Raw genomic sequence first — 21,922 nt, forward strand, 5'->3', positions numbered from 1 at the left:
CCTCTTTTGTAGAGCAGCCTCAGATCCAGTTAGAAGCCGCTTACTCCACAGCAGACGTGCCGCCAGTGCGCCAGAGAGGACGGTGCAAAAGAGAGCTCTTAGGCTGGTGGGAGAAATATTCTTTTCACAGTATTCCTACATTAATAACATTTGTGAAGATTATTTGGCCAGGGAAAAGAGCTAGACTGTAGTGAAATGTGTGAGTGTAAGGAGAGACTGTAAAGGAGTGACTGGACAAATGCCTGGAAAGCTCGGCAATGAGAGGAAGAAGAGTTGGAACTACACTGATTTTTGTGCTTAGGATGTTTTTGGGTTTTTGTTTGGGTTTTTTGTTTTGTTTTTGTTTTTTTGAGACAGGTTCTTGCTATATAGCCTATATAAGTTGTCATTGAATTTGGAATTCTCCTGCCTTAGCATCCCCGCCCTGGCATTATAAACATAGTGTATCAAGCTGGGCATATTGTCTTGTGTTAAATGATAATATAGACCTAAGCATATTTAAATGCTGGCCCTATGCCACATAGAGGGGAATAAATAACTGGAAAGAGAAAGTGTCATAGGGCTAGCTGAGTTCTGTGTTGGGAAAATGTAATGTTCTAATCATCTCCTAGTAGGTAGATAGAATATTAAAGTATCTAAAGTTTCTGAAATAAGCTGATCTTTTGTAGTAATATTCATACTATTCAAAAGTCTTTTTTTTTGCCTTTTTATGTCTCATTTCTTCCATTGCCTTCCTGCTCTTGTCTTTAACTGGTTTTCTAGCATTCCCAGCCTGCCAGTTTATGGTTTATCTGGAGAATATGTTAATAAGACCATGTAGAATGCTCATGTTAAGGCCAACCTGGCATGTTATCTCGGTACCAAACATACTGTTATTTACTGTTAGCTTATTTGGAGAATTAAATAACATTTTCTACATTAAATCTGTCCCAATCTTAGGAAGTCCAGGTTTTCATTAAGCTTGTTTGAACTCTTGTTGCTCCTGCCTCTACCTCCCGAGTGCTGGGATTACAGGTATATGCCAGCTCACTTTTGTTAAGAATGAAAATGTCCTCTTTTAATTCTAAGTTTTATTTACATTGTTTGTGGGGTTCTAAACAGGAAGTCTTTGTTGTTTGCTTTTGGACACCTTCCTAGTGTCTGTTTTTAATATGACTTATGAAAAGAGCAAAAGGAAAGTTTGCAGAACCTGAAAATTATTGAAAGAGCAACATAAATCATTTGATTCTAAGATTGCACTACATCGAATAGGGAATGTTTTCATTGCAACCTTTTCCCCTTTTTCCTCTATTAAGGACACAGAGATAGTATGGACTTACAGAGGCTTAAAGAAACATCAAACAAAATAAAAGAACTGTTATCCGTAAGTGTAATTTCACTTTTGTGATCATTTCTTCTAAAAAAATTTAAAGTTTTTTTTTTTTCAATAAAAAGTAGGTTAGCAGAGAAGCATTTCTCATTAAAATATCACTATGATGTTTGTTATCAGTATGATTACCCCAGTTATGATTCAAGGTTCAAAGTAGCTTGAATTTTTGTTAATTAAAATAAAATGTTTAATATTTTATTTATTTATTTAATATTTTTCTGTTGAAAAGCTCTTTTTGTTTATTTTCTATGGAGTAATTACTGAGCTTAACTTTTCTTCCAGGACCCAAAATGTTTTAGAACATGATCTTAGCTCTCAAAGAGCTTGGAATCTAGAAGTTAAAAATCTCTCTATATAAAATGTACATATGCAGAATATTAAATAAATGCTTGTTAATGTTTAGTAGTATATGGAACAATTTCTTGCTCAAAAATTAGTTTGTATTTCTGTTACTGTCATAAATGGCCTGTAGCTACTCATTATCTCAAGAATAGTGATATAGCTAGCTACTCTGTGAGTGCCTTGAAATGCTTTAACCCTTCTGTCCCTCAAAGAACTTATATTTTAGAGATAATCAAATAACAGGTACAGTGAAATAAGATTTTTTCCTAAAGATATAGCCAAGGATATTATAATTGAAAAGCTCTCTGAGTCACCACTCCTAATATGATCCAGCATTGACTGTTTCATTGCTGTCAGGCATGTTGTACATTGCATGTAAAAGGCAGGCTCAGATGCAGTGTTGATGAGAACATTTGTATGTATAATGACATGTATTCTCATTAAAGCATTATACTAACATGAACATAATATCTACTAAGTAAGTAGACTCTGTAAATTTGGAATTAGCGAATATCTGCAAATTGAGAAGTGATGATTTTGTAATTGTTTTCTATTTTCCTTACGGTTTGAAAATAGTATGATTTTCTTGTTTCAAAGAGGAACAGCAGGATGACATATAAAGCATGCTCATGGTGTATTCAGGGGTGCCTGAATATACAGTAACATCTCCTAGTCTGTGGAGGAGTCAGAAACTCAGTTTATACTTTCATAAGCTTTTAGATGGAAGAAATCAGTGTAATGAGACTGTTCTTTGCTCACAGTTCCTCCTCACCTCTTTTAAATGTTTTTGGTAATTTTGAGACAATCTCATGTAGCCTAAGCCTAAATCCTTATTTGCCTTGCCTCTCTACTTCCCAAGAACTGGGATTGTAGGCATGTGCTATCACACTCAGCAAAACAGTTATAGACCAGAAAGACAGCAAACCTTTCAAATGTATGAATAATACAGAAACAACAAGAAAAGTTTTAAAGAGATTGAAATACTATATCCACATCAGGATAAATTAAAAAAGAAGTTAAGGTTTGACAAATAGATAATTTTGGCTTCAGTTTTTCCTCACTTTTTTATATTTTCCCAAACCTCTTGAGAATTTATACTAATATAAAAAGAATTCATTCAAATGATGATGTAGTTTCAAGTAGTTTTTGAGATTCACACTGAAGTAACCAGATCTATGTTGTTTATCTTCTAATGCTCAAGTAGAATAAAGTATATTGAGTTAGATAAAAGAATTTTGACTCAGAACAATGGGTTGAAATTCAATTGCTTTTAAATCTTATGTGTACGCATAATCTATACAGAATGATAGTCCTGAAAACACTTTGAAACACGTGGGTGTTGCTGGATACAGTGAGTGTCAAAAGACTTCTGCTTCTCTTCACTCAGAACGAGGTGAGAGTTTTGACCTTATTAGGAATTCTGTTAGCAAACATACTAAGTTTTAAGTATATATTTGCCAAGCATCTCAGTGATAAGTGGTGTGTGAATCAAAAGATAAAAATCCTGGTCAATAATAGTTAATATAACCTTGAAAAGGAGTATTGTAATCCTTATATTCATATATGTATATGCTATATATGATATATACATAATTACTTAGAAAAGAATCTTTTAAATCTGATTTTAACATTTATAGATTGTATTAGTTTATAGTTTTTAAGATTTATAGATTGTTCAACAGTTTTTTGTTCTATTTTAACTTGGTAAAATTCTGTTGAAATTAAAATATATTTTGAAAAATTACCACCTCTCACTCCAACCCCATATGGAACTACTATTATTATTATTATTATTATTATTATTATTATCATCATCATCATCATCATCATCATCATCATCATCATCATCATCATCATTTTAATCTGCCTTTAGCCAAAATACCCGTTTTGTGGCCTACAGGTCACATGCAGCCATGGATAGCTACAAATACAAAACAACAAAAAACAGTAACTTAGTTTTGGTGGGTTTTTTTTAAGCTTGATTGTGCAATTCTTAAGTATGAACTTGGTAAATGACTACATTGTATCACAGTGTCAAACTTTGGGCATGTCTGTTAATTTTCATGCTTATGCAAGCATTTATAACATGTTTTTCTATTTCTCATCATTTATACAAAAGATAGCATATTATTCTTTTATATTATTAATTTCTCATTTTCTTTATCATAGTGATATTCCTATATCAGGCATTTTCTCCCGCCCCCTTTTTTTTTCTTTCTTGTTTGAAACAGGAAATCATGTTTCCAAGATTAGCCTCAAATTTCCTGTGGGTGCACTTGAATTTCTCATTCTTCTATCTCAGCTTCTATCTCATGCTTCTTTTGGAGATCAGGCTTCACTGTAGCCCAAACTGGTTTCAAACTTTTGGACCCAAGTGATCCTCTTACTTCAACATCCCTCATTGCTCGTACTGCAGTGCATACCACCATATCTGACTTTATTTTTTTATAAATGCCTGTAATTAAAAGGTTGGATAGTTATGAAGTTTTCCTTTTAAAAACAGTGCTTCTTTGTCCCTTTCACTGTCACTTCTTTTAATAAAAAGTTTCAGTACACTGAGTTCAATAGTATTTATTACTGTAGAAATTCAGGTTCACTTGGCAATCAAAAATATAATTGTGCCCTATACAATGTATAATAGTAGCAGATTCAAGCCAGATGAATTTTTATTCAAGCCATAAAAATCATGTCATATCAATAGCTGTAGAAAAGGCATTTGATAAAATTGAGCCATCTCTTCATGAATAAATCTTACTTAGTAATGTATGAATTTAATTACAATGAAAGTTATCTGTAAAAACTTATCACAAGTCTCAACTTCATGGTATATGAGAAGTAAGATGAGAACTAAGAAGTTGTAGCTGTTTTTATTTTATATTCTAGTTCTGGAAATAGGGCCCATAAAAGAAGTTGATCAAGGAAAAGGTGAAACTGTCAGATATTTTAAGATAGCATGTATTATTTCTAAAAGTAACACAATTATATTGCTCTATCCTTTGTTTTATCACATCTTTTTGTTTGCTTGTCTTCTTTTTGTTGTTTTGGGGGGTTTTTTTTGGTGTTTTGTTTTGAGACGAGGTCTCTCTATTTATCCCTAGCTGTCCTGGAACTCATTATATATAATCTAGATCAAGCTGGCCTCACAGTCAAAGCAATTCACCTGCCTTTTGTCTCCCAAAAGCTGAGATTAAAGATGTGTGCCACTATACCCAGCTCTCAGCTTTCTTAACTAAATGGAGATTAACTCCTTTTTCCCAGTGTTTACTGGTTGAACACATACACACAAATAAATATATGCACCTTCACTCTTTCCCACCAATGTAGTCATGTCACAAGTTTAGTTAAATCAGCATCCTAAATTCTTTGATACTTGGCTAAATTGCTTTGAGATACTCAGAATAGCATATATTCTGTCACTTGCAGGTTACTGAAATGTTTTGACCATCATTTTGTAATAAATTTCAAACTACTATTTTTAAAATATTTTTGCTTTTATGAGATAGGGTCTTATGGCTCTTAAACTCATCAAAGTACCCTGTCTCAACTTCCTTAGTGCTGAAATTGAAGGTTTATACCACCTGACCACCCTGTATGCTTGGTATAGAACTTCTTTTTTCCTGAAATTTTAGATTTCTTTTACTTAGTTGGTTGTTGTTTTGTTTTCCCCCTGATAACAGGGTTTCTCTGTGTAGCTCTGGCTGTCCTGGAACTCACTCTGTAGACCAGGCTGGTCTCAAAACATAGAGATCAACCTGCTTCTGTCTCCCAAGTGCTGAGATTAAAGGTGTGAGCCACCTCGCCCAGCTGAACCATAGAATCTTAATTTTAAAAATTTAATGATAATAATAAGACCAGGGTTAGGTGGATCTCTGTAAGCTGGAGACAAGTCTGTTCTACATAGCAGGTTCCAGGCTAGCCAGGTCTATAAAGTGGGGCCCTATCTAAAATAATTGATGATGATGATGATGATGGTGGTGGTGGTGGTGGTGGTGGTGGTGGTGGTGGTGGTGGTGGTGGTGGTGGTGGTGGTGGTGATGATGATAAAAATCCTCTGTGTCCATCCATGGAACATCTCCAAGTTTAAAGTTTAAAAAACCCTGAACAAACCGTGCACGGTGTCACAACATAATAGTTCCGGATATTCAGGTGGCAGAGGTAGAAGGATCATTCTTAAGCTGGAGACAACCTGGACATTATACAAAGACACCCATGTCTGAGAACACAAAACTACCTAACCATTAAAAAAAAAAAGGCCCCCACCAAAGTATGCTAATGTCACGTAATGGGGCTTGTATAGTACATACACTAACTAAACACACACCCCCGGAAAGATACACAAACAGGTGATAACCTTGGGTGTCAGTAGGAGTGACTTCAAAATAGACAAAAATTGACTTATTTTTAAAATACGTTTTGCTTCTTGGTGGGTTTTCACAATAAATTTGATAATTTACTTAGAATAAGTGTTATAGGTTGGGAGATTTATAGGCCTTTTATAATTCTTGGGTTCAGCTCCGTTAGAGAGAAGAAATCATCTTGTGATAGTTATACCCTACCTAGAAACAGTTTGTTTTGTTAGTGAATACTTTTGTAAAAGTTTAGTTCAACTATGTCTTTTTAATTTCTTGTAGCAGAAAGCAGTAGTAGAAGAATGTCTACAGAAGACTCTCCAGAAGTAGATTCTAAAGCAGCTTTGTTACCGGTTTGTACATTTCAATTAAGTAGCATATTGATGAGTATATTGAGTTACTAATGATTATCTACAGTGGTAATTAATATTTTGGGGGCAATTATATAAAGCTTTAAAAACAACTTTCTTAGAAAACTAACCTCAGTACATGGTGGCAGTTAGAGAAGAGTCTCCTTGTGTCATGAACAGAAATTTTACAGAAGAAAAGCAAGACCTAATGAATTGAAGCTAATTATATTAATTCATTGTAAGCCACCTGTGGTAATGTTTGATTTTTGTGAATGCTCCTTGGTTGTCCAGACAGACAGTCAAGACAGATGGCTCAGGCAAAGGCAGCTAAGTATCTAGAAATCAGCATCCATACAATGAAAATCAATAGAACAGTAACTTGTGGTTGGTTGTATTATTAAAGGTCACATTACTAAGCACAACATCTTTGGTACACATCTGTAATCCCAGAACTGTAAACTCAATAATCCATAGGTTGAGGCAGAAGATCCCAAATTTAAGGCCAGCCTGGACTACATAATAAGATCTTGTCTCAAAAAGCAAAACAAAAATTCATGTTATTCTTTTAAAAATTGTTTCATTGGGAAAAGGAATTTGTTACTAGAATTCCACATTAACAGTTTCTGCTCTATAGGAGTCTGTGTTGAACCTAAGATGTACAATATTGCAACAAAGTTCTAGTAAGACAATTTCCTAACTACAGAGACTATTCTACCTCTGGTACTTAAAAGTAGAATAACTGATTATAAATAATAAATTGTGGTTAAAGTGATTAAAAATAAAACATTAGATAAGGAAGAGATAACTATTCAAAAATATTAGCAATTTGAAAAATACATAAGAAATAAAAATACTTACTAGTCATAGTGATAAATCTTTAATCCCAGCACTCAAAAAGCAGAGGGAGGTGGAAGTTCAAGGTCACCCTGGTCTACAAAGCAAGTTCCAGAACAGCCAGGGCCACACCATTAGACCGTCTCACAAAACCAAAAATATAAACAAAACAAATAGAGTACATCCCTACAATCCTAGTACCTTGGGACAGAGAAAAGAGGGCCATGTTTAAGGCCAGCCTTGCTATGTAGCAAATCAGACTAGCCTGCTGCACAGTAATATCTTTTCAAGAAAAAAAGACCTAATGCTTTCTGTTGTATAACAGGTGGGACAATCTAAAGAGAGAAATTACTAAATAGGACCAGAATACAATGTAGATGAAAGTACATTTTGATGGGGGGGAAAAAAAGGACCAGGGAAATATATTTAATTGGCTGTGAGAGAGCAGAGAGAATTTGGAAAAATATAAACAAGTTAAGATTTTACTAAATTGATGAAATATATAAAAATTTAAATTCAAAAAACATGAATCCCACTTTTGGGAAATTAAATATGTCTAGAAACATGACTACTAAATTTGCTGAATAGAAACCACAAGAACTGGTGTGTGAAATGGCTGCATTGTCTTAATGTTTGTCTTTTCATCATTTTATTTGCATTTAGTTGGTGTGATTTTAAGTTTTCTGTTTATACCTTGGTATTCTTTTGGCAAGAAGCACAAATTATTTATAAAATCAGAGACATGCCTGGAGAATAATATTGTCATCAGAAACAAAGAATCTGAAGAACTAGAAGTCCTGGAGGCTGGGGAGATAAGTCAGTAGGTAAAGTGCTTGCTGTGCAAGCCTCATGACCCAGGTTTGGATCACCAGGACCCACGTAAAAGCCAGGCATAGAAGATAAACCCGCATGGGTGGGACACAGAAAGACACACACACAACTACTGTAAAAAGTAACGTTCCTGAATGTTCTTATTCCCCTTCATGGTTATTAGTTAATTGTATGAAACAAGGGCTTCATATTTATTTCTCATTTTAAGAAACAAGTGTTAAATAGTTAACTGATTCTAGAGAACTGCTTCATCTATATTTAAGTTGTTCCTTTTGTTTTTGACTAAAGGATTGGTTACGAGATAGACCATCAAACAGAGAAATGTAAGTCCTTTATTAGTGGTCTAAAAAGTATCTGAATCAGTGAATACTGACTTTGTTCTTCTGTCTTACCTCTTTAATACTCCTTTTAAGATATTTGTTTAGCATTTCCCATCTTTATAGACATGAAGAAATTAGTTATAATAGCTTCAGTATAATATTTCCATATAGTTATATAATTCTTTACCCAAAGAAGGCTCAGAGCTGTATTTTGGGAGACCTCAGCCTGGACGTCATCATGGTCTCACCTCACTCCCCTTTTAATTATACCTGTTTCATTTATATAGGAGTCCTTGGGATTCAAAGAACTCCCATTTGGAATCAAGACTTACTATAAATAAATGGATTGAATATTGAATCTTGCAAAATGATGCCTCAGTCCTTGTCCTATCAGTCTGTTGGAGTACTTCTAGAATCATAGAAAAATCATTTCCTGACATTGTCATAGTACTTGAATGAGTCTCCACAAATACTGAGCCATGAAATAAAAATATGATTCTATTAAGATCTAATCGCATCAGTTTGCCACCAAAAAATAATGATATTTATATAGCCATAAGGTGAAGATACAAGTTGTTTAAAATATGGGTACATGTAAATATATACATGTCTGTACATGGATTAGAAGAATGGCAAATGTTCAGACTCATAGATTTGAATATTTGTATTTTTTAAATTATGTTTCATTAAATATAACTTTATAAAATCATAAGTTAAATGATACTCAAAACTAGGGTTATTACACAGCTTATTTTTTGTTTATATTTCTTTAGGCCATCTGAAGGAGGAACATTAAATGGTGAGTTTGTGTGGTAGATTTAGTGAAAAAAATTAGAGGTCATAATTAAAACATTTACCACATTATCATGGGCAAGACATGTTAGACTTCAAGTTTTAAAAAGCCAAGGTAGTTGGAAAACTCTTCCTTTGTGTTTAATATGGTTGTTTTGTAAAAGCGTGACCCACCCTGTGAATTACGATAACCACCTTTCTGTCACCACTCGCCACTTAACCAAGCACCCAAAACCAGAATATTGCTAATATGCCAGGCTCTTGCTGTGGCCTCCATCATAAATAACACAGTGGCTTACTTTTATGTGGGTTTGTGGTACAACATAAGTGGGAGTCATAGAGATGTAATAGTTATGAGATTCATCAGTATTACTCTATTAGTGTAGTTTGTGCATTATTAGTACTGCATTGTAGTTCCTTGTTGGAAAATAGTGCATTTATCCATTCTATTTGATGGACATTTCAGTAGCTTCCAGTGTGTAACCATTATGCTTTTTGTTGCTATGGGCATTCTTGTTCATGTTCTTTGGTAAACATAAATTTGTTTTCCATTGGTTATATGCCTAGGGGTTGCTGGGTCATAGCTTATGCATATGTTCATATTCACTAGTTACTGCCTGCCAGATAGGTTTTCAGAGTAGTCATTCCATACTGGCTTCCTGCCTGTAATTTACCTGCCTGTAGTCTATCTTCTACCACCAAAATAATTTCTCCTGAAAGATTTGATCTTGCCACTCCTCTGCTTTACATTTTTCCCATTGTCATTCAGTAAAATGCAGTGTCCTTTCTTTGCATGACATATTAGGCTCTTCACAATTTGATATTGCCTGCTTCTGTAGCTTCACCTCCTTCAGGTATGCTTATGCTCTTGCTCGTTAATTTGCAATCTTGGTTGCATATTCAGATCACTATAGAGTCATCTGTGTGATGCCACAGACCTGTGGAATTAGATATTGTGGACTGAGTGTCAGTGGGTGATGTTCAGAAAGCTCCACAGACTATTCTGATTGTATTTAGTCATTCCTACTAAACTGCCTGGGGCTCTCAAATGTAGCATGGACTTTAGCACTCAGCTATCCTTGTAAATGTATCCCTAAAATTCCACTGCCTTGCAGATTGCGATTTCTTTCCCCTTGTGAGGTAGCCACAGCCTTTATTAATCAGGTGGTTTGTATCCTCATGATACACACGTGTGTGTATAGGTGTCATGTACTATATCTATATTATCACAGTGTTAAAACTGTTGGCTTTTATTGTGTGAGAGAGTGAAGTAGGTTCCTTCTCATTTATATTCTAGCACTTAGCACCTCACAAATCTATTTGTTATTCTCCCATCTTTTCTTCTATGGTTAAAAGTAAAGCCCTCAAAATAAATAAATACATAAAATTTATATGTAAAGAGAGGATCTGGGTGTCCTTACATCCCAGAAGCTCACTTCTCGTGTTAGAACACCTAGAATGCTTAGATGGCTAGTGTCCCCAAATCCAAAGGGCAAGAAACAGAACAGTTTTTCTTTTCGAGTGGCAGCTGTAAAAGGGCAATTTATGCTCAGAGGTGGAGAGCCTCAATGTGCTTCTTCCCAGGTGTTTGGAGCACCATAGCTATTGTTTTACCTCAGTGAAATGGGGTCATGTGACATGTGAAAGTAGTTTTTGTTATTTTTCCTTTTTTTTCCGGTTAGGAGAGGTTATGAAAGAAATTTAAGATTATTATTTGAGAATGTCTAAGCATAAATTTATGCTGCACAGGTGCTTTTTAAACAGTCTGATTTATTTACAATTTTAGGTCTTGCGTCTCCGTTTAAGCCTGTTATGGATACAAATTACTATTACTCAGGTCAGTAATACTGAAAACAAAATTTACTGATATTTGAGTCATTAAAGATTTCATCATTTGTCTCTCATTTCAATGCAGCTGTGGAAAGAAATAACCTGATGAGGTTGTCACAGAGTATTCCCTTCGTTCCTGTACCACCACGAGGTAAATCCCAGAGCAGATAAGGAAACCATCACTCCTCTCTAATCATAACTTAGAACATGGTCAGGACAGAATGAGAAGATTCCTATGAAAAATACCAGTTTGTTGCATTTATTAGCCTATCAGAAAAGTAGGGTATACTAAAATAGCAAGGAGCATTAGAAACCACTCTGTGTTTTATTTCAAAACCTTGATCCACTGTCAGGTAACAGAAGTGTAGGAAAGTTGACATCATAGGGTGTGTGGGACAGATGGTTGTAACCTCCAGTCTAACATTTAACTCAGAAGTGTTTAGAGTTTGACTTGCTTCCTAAAAGTTTATCTTCAAGATACACTTTATCCTGTTTAAAGTTTATCTTCAAGATACACTTAGATCCTAGAAACGTGCTTTGGTCAGTAAGAAGATGAGTTCATTCCCTAGAACACACGTGAAGAAGCCAGGTGTGCCAGCCTGGGTTGTCATTTCTGGACACTGTGGCCAGACAGCCTAATCACTGAGCTTCAGGCCAATGGGAGAGCTTGCTCCAAAAAATAAAGGGGATGGATTCTGAGGAAGAATAGCCAAGTAGTAAAGTTACCTTCCAGCATCCACCTGTGTGTGTGCATATGTACTTCCTCCCACACACACAGTTTGTCTTTAAGTATTGTAATTTGAAATGTGCTTATCTTTAGGTATGAGTTCAGTGATAGTTAACTGGTTTTAAGTTTATTGGTTCAAATCAATGTTTGTGATATGGATGCATGCGGTGTGCCAGTATGTGTGCACAGAGCAAAGGAGAACATTGGACATTATGCTCTATCACTCTGTCTTATTCTTTGAGACAGGGTCTCACTGCACCTGGGACTAAGCTGGCAGCTGGCCAAGCCACAACTCAAAATGGCCCTGGGTTACAGGTGCCTGTGTGCTGGCCTTTTACATGGGTTCTAGAGGGCCTCCCTCATGTTTGCCCAACAGCATTTTTATCCCGTGAGCCACATCTCTTCCCAAGGAAGCGTATTTTTATTTCTATCATTTATCACTTTTTATAAAATTGCAGCTTTTATTTTCTCTTTCTTTCTTTCTTTCTTTCTTTCTTTCTTTCTTTCTTTCTTTCTTTCCCATGGATATTTATAAATGCTTGTTCTCCGTTGTCATTTTTAAAGTTATTTCATCTTGAACTGTTCATTTGTATTGCAGGTGAGCCTGTCACGGTGTATCGTCTGGAGGAGAGTTCTCCCAGCATACTGAATAACAGCATGTCTTCTTGGTCTCAGTTAGGCCTCTGTGCCAAAATTGAGTTTTTAAGTAAAGAAGAAATGGGAGGCGGTTTACGAAGAGCAGTCAAAGTACAGTGTACCTGGTCAGAGCATGATATCCTGAAGTCAGGGCATCTTTATATCATTAAATCTTTTCTCCCTGAGGTGATTAACACATGGTCAAGCATTTATAAAGAAGATACAGTTCTGCATCTCTGTCTCAGAGTAAGTGTCAGTGAATGTGTGACTCTAAGCTGTGATGGGAGTTTCATGTTTTAACTTTTAAAGTGTGAGTAAACCAAATAAAATCTTAGTTTAAATATTGATCAAGGGCTTTATCTCCTTTTGCAGGAAATACAACAACAGAGAGCAGCACAAAAGCTTACGTTTGCCTTTAATCAGATGAAACCCAAATCCATACCATATTCTCCAAGGTAAATCTTTACATTTGTTGCACATTAAGTATTATTTAGATAACAGTCTCTTTTGGCACTCATTATTGATGTTGATTATTTATTATACATGCCGCATATGAGTTAGAATCTTACAAACTGCCTGGTGATGTCTGTGACTCTTTTGTAAGGTTCCTTGAGGTTTTCCTGCTATACTGCCATTCAGCAGGGCAATGGTTTGCTGTAGAAGAATGCATGACTGGAGAATTTAGAAAATACAACAATAACAATGGTGATGAAATTATTCCAACAAACACTCTGGAAGAGATCATGCTAGCCTTTAGCCACTGGACCTATGAATATACCAGAGGGGAGTTACTGGTGCTTGACTTACAAGGTAAATTTATTACTAATTGGATTACTAAGGTGAAGTTGTGTAGTCGTAGTCGGTTCTCACCTATTCATATTTTACACATGATACACAGAGATCTGCTAATTTAAATTATTAGGCTGATAGAAGTCGTAAAATAGGTTACAATCACAGCAGTATAGTCTTTGGGGTTTAGAATAGTGGGGTATGTTTGTTCTTTCATTAGAGTTTTACTATGCATCCCAAGCTGGCCTAGTACTTGTGACCTTCCTGTCTGAGTCTCCCAAGTTCTGGGACTAAAGGAATGTATCACCATATCCAGCCTGGCTATCTTAATAATCACAGTTAGGGTGAAACATGTTCATGTGAAATCTATTATAATACTCTTAGGTGTCCATATTTTGGTATTTCATAGATATAAAAAAATCATTTTTTAACAATGCAGTAATGAGTACTGTTGTTTTTTATGTTATCTTTCACCAAACTATCCAAAAAATTGGTAGCTTAAAGTAGCAACCATTTAACCCATAGTTTCCAGAAACATGAGGAGGTGAGAAGAGGGCAGCAGATCCCCTGGACCTGCAGTTCTTGGAGTAACCTCTAGAGTTATGGGCAGTTGTGAGCCTCCATGTTGGTCCTGGGAAGAGCAGTAAGTGCTCTTAAATTCTGAGCCATTTCTCCAGCCCCATACTTCTGGAATTTAGATAGCCAATACTGGGGATAGCTCATCTCTGCTGTCCTTGCTGAGGGCTTAAATTGCTGAAGACATTGGAAAGTTTAATTGGAATTAAATATCTCAGGTCTCTGTTCACTACCTGAAATATTACGTGACCATGTGACTTTAACTTGAGCTTTTATAGTAGGATGATTTTAGGTAGTTGGATTTCTTGCATGGCAGCTGCTTTTCCTAAAAGAGAAAGCTCCAGACTATTTCCTCTGCCCTGGTTGTTTGTTTTTGAGACAGACTCACAATGTATCCTTGCATCTTGGTGGAGCTCACTATATAGACTAGGCTGGTCTACAGACTCAAACTCAGAGGTCTTCCTTCCTCTACACCAGTAGCGCTAGGATTAAAGGTCTGTGCCATCACACCTAGTGGTAGAAAGCTAAAACTCTTTAAGGATTCTTTCAACACATTCTCCTCCCCTCACATACGATTTTCACATGTTAGGCAAGCACTCCACCACCCTTTTTAAAATGGTGTGCATGTGCACTGTGCATTGAAACTTTTGTGGGTTTTTTGTTTTGTTTTCTTGAAACTGGATTTCACTGTATACCTCTGACTAGCCTGGAACCCTCTGCCTCCTGAGTGTTGGGCTTAAAAAGTACATGCTAATAATGTTTATTATTATTAGTCCTGTAATTGTCATGGTGGTATTATCTAACTCAGTATCATAATCAATAAAGACACAGACATCTGTTAGATTTAGATTTGCCTTATTTCACCTTGGGCTGGGCAGATAATTCCACCTACTGTTTCATTATCTCCTAGCCCCCCTCCCAGGCCATCTGCTTTAACCATTCCTATCTGGACTACTTTCCATCCATAATCTCAAAGTACTTGCTTATATTCTTCATCTGAGCCATCCTCCAGGCTTACATGGTTCTATCCCACAGCAACCTACTTTTTCCTTCACCTTTCTCCTCCTCCCGTGATCCTCTCTTGTTCTGAAAACCTTGGAACCTAGGCCACACCTACCCCATCCACCTTACCCAGGTGTGTAGGCATTTTATTGGTCAGAGAGGCAGGGTTTACAATGTCATTTGAGGTATGTGAGTATCTGCTTATAAAAAACAGCAAGCAGATGTCAGGGGAGAAAACAGCTAAGATTAGAATAGATGGCACCAGCCCAGCCCCCAACACGTGTACACCACTGTTCAAGTCTTGTGTGGAGTATGTTTGGGGGCGGGGATTGGCACACATGCCATGATGCATATGTGGCAATCAGGAGACGACTTAGGAGTTAGTTCCTATCTTCCATCTTTTCCGTATTCTAGGAATCAAACTGAAGTCCTCACTCAGGCTTGTATCTTCAGGTAGCAAAGCCCTATTCCCTCCTTGCTGGTTCCTCAGCACGCACACCCCTTTCTTCTTCGAATTTTAAAGATTTTTAAATTCCATTTTATTGTGTATGTGTTTTGCCTTCATGAAAGTCTAGGCACATGTGTTCCTGGTGCCTATGGAGGTCAGAAGAAGTTATTGAGCCCTGTGTAATTGGAGTTAGGCAGTAGTGAATTCCCATGTTTGTGCTGGAAACTGAACCCCAGTCCTCTGGAAGAGCAGCAAATATTCTTAATTGCTGCACTATCTCTCCAGTGCCCTCCCTTTTTTCTTCTCTCTTTTTCTCTCTTTCTCTTTCTTTCCTTTTTCCTTCCTTCCTTCCTTCCTTCCTTCCTTCCTTTCTTCCTTCCTTTCCCAATCTTTCTTTTCTTCCTCCTCCTACTGCTCATCCTCCTCTCTCTTTTTCTTCTCTTCTTCTCCATCATCATCCTTTTTCTTTGAGATAGTGTTTCACTAAGTTATCAGGCTGATAACATTCTGCAGTTCAGTTAGGCCTTGAGTTTTTCAGTCCTGAGTCAGCTTCCGAGTTTTCAGACCTCTGCCATTAGGCCCAGATGAACCATTTTTGTAGGAATAATTTAGATGATTACTAGGACAATTTCATGATAGAGAGATACAGAAAGACCAAAGTATTTTCTTCTTTGTTGCTCTTGTGAAGACATACAGAAACTGTAACTCATCACTTCCATCACAGCTTATTTTACTATTTTCAGTTATTTGGGTATGGTATGGTTTGCTGTATTTTTCAAAATTAGGGTTCTGAAATAGATGTTCTCAACCTAAGAGAGGTGCCTTCTGCGTTACTGATGAGTCAGAATTACTGCTTTCAGTGCCAGTGTGAAAATTTGCAGCATGGTAGTATATGATCTATGCCTGCCTGCATTGGTAGACTTTCACTCCAGTTTTAATTTTTGTTTCTACAAACAGAGGTGTTGCTGCTTGTATTCTGTCAGCAGGTTCCTAAACTGGCTGTCTTAAGAGACTAGTGCAGTTTTTATTTCAGTAAAGCACTACCAGAAGATTTCAAAAAGTCCTGAATTCCTGCTCGGCCTGCATGGGTGCCCATCTGTCAAGTATTGATAGAGTACTGCGTATTTTCAGTCTTGTCCAATCTGTTGGAAAAAAACAGTCTTGGGGACCCAGGCGGTGGAGACAGAACCGTGTGCCGAGAGTCGTCCCTGGCTGTGCACATGGCACTGTGGCACATGCACATTTAGACACACAGTGCTTTAAAATATTTTGTACAGTAGAACCATGTTGTTGGGGCTTGTTTCGCTTGCTTTTTTGTTCTTTTATTTTGTTACTTGTTTTTTTGTGTTTTTTTTTTTTTTTTTAAATAGGGTCTCATGTATCCCAGGCTGACCTCCAAATTGCTGTGTTCAAGAATTACCTTGAATACAGGAATGTGCCACCTTCACAGTTTATTGAGTGTTGGGGCTTGAATAGAGAGGTTTGTGTATGCTGGGCAAGTACTCTACCAGTTGCACGCTTGGTATCATGTTTTAATTCTGGATTTTTTATTTGTGAAACTGGACCATTTTAATCAGGTTTCACTGTACTTAAGTATTTCTAATTCAAAAAGATTCAACCAGCTTTTTAACACCTCTGGAGAAGACTGAAGGTTTAAAAAAAAAAAAAAAAAAAAACTTAATTGTCTGAGAAAGTGCCAAATTGATTTCCAATGTGGTTGTACAAGTTTACAGTCCTACCAGCAATGGAGGAGAGTTCCCCTTTCTCCACATCCTCTCCAGCATGTGTTCACTTGAGTTTTTGATCTTAGCCATTCTGATGGGTGTAAGGAAAAATCTCAGGGTTGTTTGATTTGCATTTCCCTGATAGCTAAGGATGTTGAGTATTTTTTTTAATTGTTTCTCTGCCATTCGATATTCCTCTGTTGAGAATTCTCTATTCAGCTCTGTACCCCATGTTTTAATTGGATTACTTAATTTGTTGCTGTTTAATGTTTTCAGTTCTTTATATATTCTGGATATCAGCCCTCTTGTCAGATATAGGGTTGGTGAAGATCCTTTCCCAATCTGTAGGCTGTTGTTTTGTTCTGATGACAGTGTTCTTTGCTTTACAGAAGCTTTTCAGTTTCATAAGGTCCCATTTATTGATTGTAGATCTTAGGGCCTGTGCTGTTGGTTTTCTGTTCAGGAAATTGTCTCCTGTGCCAGTGAGTTCAAGGCTCTTCCTCACTTTTTCTTCTAACAGGTTTAGTGTGTCTGGTTTTATTTTGAGGTCTCAAGATCCAGCTATACCATTCCTAGGCATATATCCAAAAGATGTTCAAGTATACAACAAGGACATTTGCTCAACCATGTTTGTAGCAGCTTTATTTGTAATAGCCAGAATCTGGAAACAACCCAGATGTCCCTTAGTTGAGGAATGGATACAGAAATTGTGGTACATTTACACAATGGAATACTACTCAGCAATTAAAAACAAGAAAATCATGAAATTTTCAGGCAAATGGTGGGAACTAGAAAAGATCATCCTGAGTGAGGTATCCCAGAAGCAGAAAGACATACATGGTATATACTTACTTCTAAGTGGCTAATAGACATATAATATAGGATAATCATCCTAAAATCTGTACACCTAAAGAAGCTAAGCAAGAAGGAAGCAAATAGGATGGACATTGGAAGAGGGAGAAAACAGGGAAGAGGACAGGAGCCTACCACAGAGGGACTTTGAAAGACTCTACCCTGCAGGGTATCAAAGCAGATGCTGGGGGGGGATAAAAAAGCAGATGCTGAGACTCATAGCCAAACTTTGGGCAGAGTGCAGAATCTTATGAAAGAAGAGGGAGATAGAAAGACCTGGAGGGGACAGGAGCTCCACAAGGAAAGGGAAAAAAAAATCTGGGCACAGGGGTCTTCTCTTAGACTGATATTCCAGCCAAGGACCATTTATGCAAATAACCTAGAACCCATGCACAGATGTAGCCCATGGCAGTTCAGTGTCCAACTGGGCTCCCTAGTAATGGGAACAAGGACTGTCTCTGATGTGAACTGATTGGCCTGCTCTTTGATCACCTCCCCCTGAGGGGGGTACAGCCTTACTAGGCCACAGAAGAAGACAATGCAGCCAGTCCTGATGAGACCTGATAGACTAGGATCAGAGGGAAGGGGATGAGGACCTCCCCTATTAGTGGACTGGGGGAGCGGCATAGGAGAAGAGGGAGGGAAGAAGGGTGGAATGGGAAGGGGACAAAGGAGGCTAAAGTTGGGATACAGAGTGAATAAACTGTAACTAATAAAAAATAAATTAGGGCTGGAGAGATGGCTCAAGAGGTTAAGAGCAATGGCTGCTCTTCCAGAGGTCATGAGTTCATGGTGGCTCACAACTATCTATAAAGAAATGTGGTGCCCTCTTTTGGTGTACAGGTGTACATACAGAACAGAACATTGTATACATAATAAATAACTCTTTTAAAAAATTTAAAAATACAAAACAAATGTGTTATTGGACTTTTTTAAACCCTTCAAATACCAGGTGAAATACCGTCACATGTTACTAGTGATGGTGAACCAGAGGCAGATTGCTTAGACCTTGAATCAGGTGCTTATCAAGACAGATGCTTAGAGCCCCCAGGAGCTTGTGTGCCTACCTCACCCACTCTGAGATGTAATTTAAGCATATCCTAGCTATGGTAGACTGCTGAGATACCAATTTTTTTTTAAACACTGTAATTAAGAATGATGCACACCTATAATCCCAGCACAGGGGGGTTGGGAGGGCTTAGTAGCAGGCAGATCTCTGTGAGTTCTAGGCTAACCTGGTCTACAAAGCAAGTCCAGGACAACGAAGGTCACACAGAGAAACCCTGGCTCAAAACAAACAAAACTCAGAAAATGATGGCTCAGAGGTTAAGAGGTCCAGAGGTCCTGAGTTTAATTCCCAGCTACCACATGGTGGCTTACAACCATCTATAATGAGATCTGATGCCCTCTTCTGGCATGCAGGCAGAACAGTGTACATAATAAATAAATTTTTAAAAAACTCAAAAAAAAAAAAAAAATGATGCTATAAGATAGCTCAAATCCTTTTTCGTATGTAAACATAAATGTTTGTGTCAGTTTCATAATGTATGTTGTTTTTTTTTACATACACATTTAAAGGTGTAGGTGAAAACTTGACTGACCCATCTGTGATAAAAGCTGAAGAAAAAAGGTAATAAGATTTAACTGTTTTATTGAGGCATAATTTACTGTTTTAAACATCACATTTCCACTTGAATAAACTCCCTTCTTTATTTACCAATTCTTCAGATCCTGTGACATGGTTTTTGGCCCTGCCAATCTAGGAGAAGATGCAATAAAAAACTTCCGAGCCAAACACCACTGTAATTCTTGCTGTCGAAAGCTTAAACTTCCAGGTAAAATTTTTTACTCCTTTTCTGTTGATATGAAGACCAAGTTTTGCTTTGAATTCAAGATTCTGCTGCCTTAACCTCTGGGGTACTGGAATTATACATTTGCCACTGTTCCTGGTTCAGGACATCAGGTCTTATGTTGAGTTCCTTGATCCATTTGGAATTGAGTTTTGTGCTGGGTGAGAAGTAGGCTCAAATTTCACTCTTGTACATGTAGCTACCCGGTTTGAAAAGCGCCAGTGTTGACTATGCCCTCTTCCGTTGTTGTCAGCCCCGCAGGTGGCTGTGGGAGTGTACACTTACGTGTGGGCCCTCCGTTCTAGTCCACTGGTGCTGGCTATGGCTTTCTGCTAGTCCCAAATGCTTCTATTACTGTAGCCCTGTAGTATCGCTTGAAATCTGGATGGTGAATTTTCTTACGATGATGGGAAAAAGACAGGAGGAAGAACTTTCACTATTGTGCTTCCATATGAAATTTAAGATTCTTTTTCAATTTCTGTCAAGAATTGTGTTAGAATTTTGATGGGTATTACATTGAATCTATAGATTGCTTTTGATAGGATAGCTATTTTCACAATCTTACGATAACATTCTGTGAGCACGGGAAGTTTGCCATCTTCTGATATAAGACTTTGACACCCTACACATCACAAAAGCAGGGACTTGTATACTGGGCTCAATACTGTATTGTTACACTTCCATGATCACAAAATTATACATACCTTATTCACTGTGTTTGTTGCTATATTGTCATAGTTCCATGATTTACTGATTTGTGGTCCTCATGTAATAATTGTATAGAAATGTACGACTATTAAGTGTATAATTTAAGGACATAGATCTGACTCATGTTGAGGAAAATTGGTGTAGAAAATGTTTTTAATTCTTTTGTAAATTACTCTTTTTTTTCTTTTTCTTTCTCCGCTGGGGTTGTGAGTATAGATCTGAAGAGGAATGACTACACGCCTGATAAAGTTATATTTCCTCAGGATGAGTCATCAGATTTGAATCTTCAAGCTGGAAATTCCACCAAAGAATCAGAAGCAACAAATTCTGTTCGTCTGATGTTATAGTACTGAATCATTGATTTTTGCCTACATTTCACAAAAGTCTGATTGTCGTTTTTCCTTCGGCTGGGAATTGATGATATAGGTGTGTGCAAAATGAGCTTGCTGGTCTCACACATACTTTAGAGGTTAATGTTCTCATTGGAAAGCACCTCAAGGATACAGATGACTGCTGGGAAATGTTAACATTGATAGGAAGTTAGTACTTTCAAGTTGTGAAGGGCTTTTATAGCAGAGATCTGAAACTTTGCTGTCAAGGGTGGTGATTCCCTGTCACTTGGTGCAGAACCATTAACCAAAGTCAAGTGTCTTCGAATTTTATTGGCTGCTCAGTTACAGCCATTTAGCTAAAGGAATTAAATCTTTGGTTAAATGGCAGAAGTCTTCCTCAGTTTGGAGTGCTCTCAACTAGGTGTTTGTGGCCACAGGAAAAATGACAGTTCTAGCATCACAGGTATGTTTAAAAGCCTGCGCTGAAAACCATTTGTCTTCCCTCAATCCCTCTCTCCCTTCTCCGTGTAGTATTGAGGATCAAATCTAGGGCCTCATGAAGACCATTTTAACAGTCAACCTTAGATCTATGCTGATGGATACAGCCAGTTTCTTGTTAAACAAAGCCTGATTTGTGCAGAAGGGTTTTTTAAGCATTAGTTTATCAATGTTAAGTAAAAGAAAGCCATGATAATAAGAATTAACTCACTGTTCAGTGGGTATTTTCTGAGGAAGGTTACAGTTGTAACAACCTGCAGTTGCTTACATCTCCAAAGACTTACTGTATTGTTCAAATCAGAGTGTCATATGAGCGCTCACATTTAAAGTTGTATAGGAATGTGTCGATGTGAATTCTGTTCTGGTACTTATTTAAGAAATCAGTTGTTGGATTGTTCTTATACAACATAGGGAAATCACAATCCAACTTTATGCCAATAAAATGTAACTTAATTGCCCAGATATTTTTTTTGCATATTCAGCAACAAGAAAAGCTTATAATTTGACTCAAGTTTTATGCTTTCTCTTTCTTTTTATTTCCTAGGTACTAATTTTAATTTTATTTGGAAGGGAGCAGTGTAAAGCTTATTTGTATTCAATAGTGTATCTCATAGATACAGACAAGGCAAGCAGAGATAAGCTGTTAAATAGTGTTTAATGTTGATGTGGAGAGAAAAAGTGTATTACTTAAAGATACTATACCATATACGTTTTGTATATCATTAAATCTTTAAAAGAAATTAAATTTATTCTTGTTTACAGA

The 21,922-nt window shown here is 36.9% G+C and overlaps 1 protein-coding gene across 2 annotated transcripts in view; it reads left to right on the forward strand.

Annotated features, from left to right (window-relative positions):
• The window catches only part of Trpm7 (transient receptor potential cation channel subfamily M member 7), a 38,724-nt gene extending 16,802 nt beyond the window's left edge, over positions 1–21,922 (forward strand). The window contains exons 11-23 of one of the 2 annotated variants that reach the window (XM_055619075.1): positions 1,296–1,363; positions 3,014–3,104; positions 6,346–6,413; positions 8,364–8,398; positions 9,169–9,194; positions 10,974–11,024; positions 11,103–11,168; positions 12,343–12,626; positions 12,753–12,835; positions 12,985–13,190; positions 19,350–19,401; positions 19,500–19,606; positions 20,546–21,922. In XM_055619075.1, coding sequence (XP_055475050.1) covers positions 1,296–1,363; positions 3,014–3,104; positions 6,346–6,413; positions 8,364–8,398; positions 9,169–9,194; positions 10,974–11,024; positions 11,103–11,168; positions 12,343–12,626; positions 12,753–12,835; positions 12,985–13,190; positions 19,350–19,401; positions 19,500–19,606; positions 20,546–20,676 — 1,268 coding nt within the window. In that variant the 3' untranslated portion in view covers positions 20,677–21,922. Of the gene's footprint in view, positions 1–1,295; positions 1,364–3,013; positions 3,105–6,342; positions 6,414–8,363; positions 8,399–9,168; positions 9,195–10,973; positions 11,025–11,102; positions 11,169–12,342; positions 12,627–12,752; positions 12,836–12,984; positions 13,191–19,349; positions 19,402–19,497; positions 19,607–20,545 lie in introns of those variants that run through there. The other variant, XM_055619128.1, reaches the window with a different exon arrangement.

Source organism: Psammomys obesus, unplaced genomic scaffold, assembly GCF_907164565.1.
Source record: "Psammomys obesus unplaced genomic scaffold, mPsaObe1.curated_primary_1811, whole genome shotgun sequence".
In the NCBI taxonomy this organism is placed as follows: Eukaryota; Metazoa; Chordata; class Mammalia; order Rodentia; family Muridae; genus Psammomys; species Psammomys obesus.